Source organism: Buceros rhinoceros, unplaced genomic scaffold (genome assembly GCF_000710305.1).
Source record: "Buceros rhinoceros silvestris isolate BGI_N320 unplaced genomic scaffold, ASM71030v1 scaffold7004, whole genome shotgun sequence".
Lineage (NCBI taxonomy): Eukaryota > Metazoa > Chordata > Aves > Bucerotiformes > Bucerotidae > Buceros > Buceros rhinoceros.
This window is the reverse complement of record NW_010408721.1, coordinates 34,896-35,259: the sequence shown is the minus strand read 5'-3', so window position 1 is coordinate 35,259 and position 364 is coordinate 34,896. Positions and strand designations below refer to the sequence as shown.

General features: G+C 67.0%; 1 protein-coding gene across 1 annotated transcript in view; it reads right to left on the bottom strand.

The window, feature by feature from the left end:
• Positions 1 to 364, bottom strand: part of LOC104492397 (rho GTPase-activating protein 32-like) — a 26,314-nt gene that overhangs the window by 556 nt on the left and 25,394 nt on the right. Inside the window, 1 exon segment of the mRNA XM_010134955.1 lies at positions 2 to 338. Within this exon segment, the coding sequence (XP_010133257.1) occupies positions 2 to 338 (337 nt within the window).

Sequence of the window (364 nt, the reverse complement as noted above, 5' to 3'; positions counted from 1 at the left end):
GTCTGGCTCGAGACCTCTCCAAATCCGGCCGGTCCTCTGGCAGCCTCACCTCCTTGTGGTTCAGCCGCAGGGTGTCCTGGCTCGCCAGGATGTACTTCCCGCCCGCGTGCTGGTAGCTGATGGGTTCGGGGGGCTCTGGGCCACCTTTGGGCCTGTAGTCGGGGTAGGGGGGCCCATTTTTGGCCTCGGGAGGCTGCCTATGGCTGGCTTCCTGCTGCAAGTGCGTCCTGTGCTCGTTGGCGTTGCAGCCCGGCTCGTGCAGCTTCCTGCTCCGGACACTGCTCTGCTTCTGGGGGAGGGACGGCTTCTCCGACTGCCCGTTCCCGTAGCCCCCGTGGGAGTGGGCTCGGCCCAGCTCTGGCTC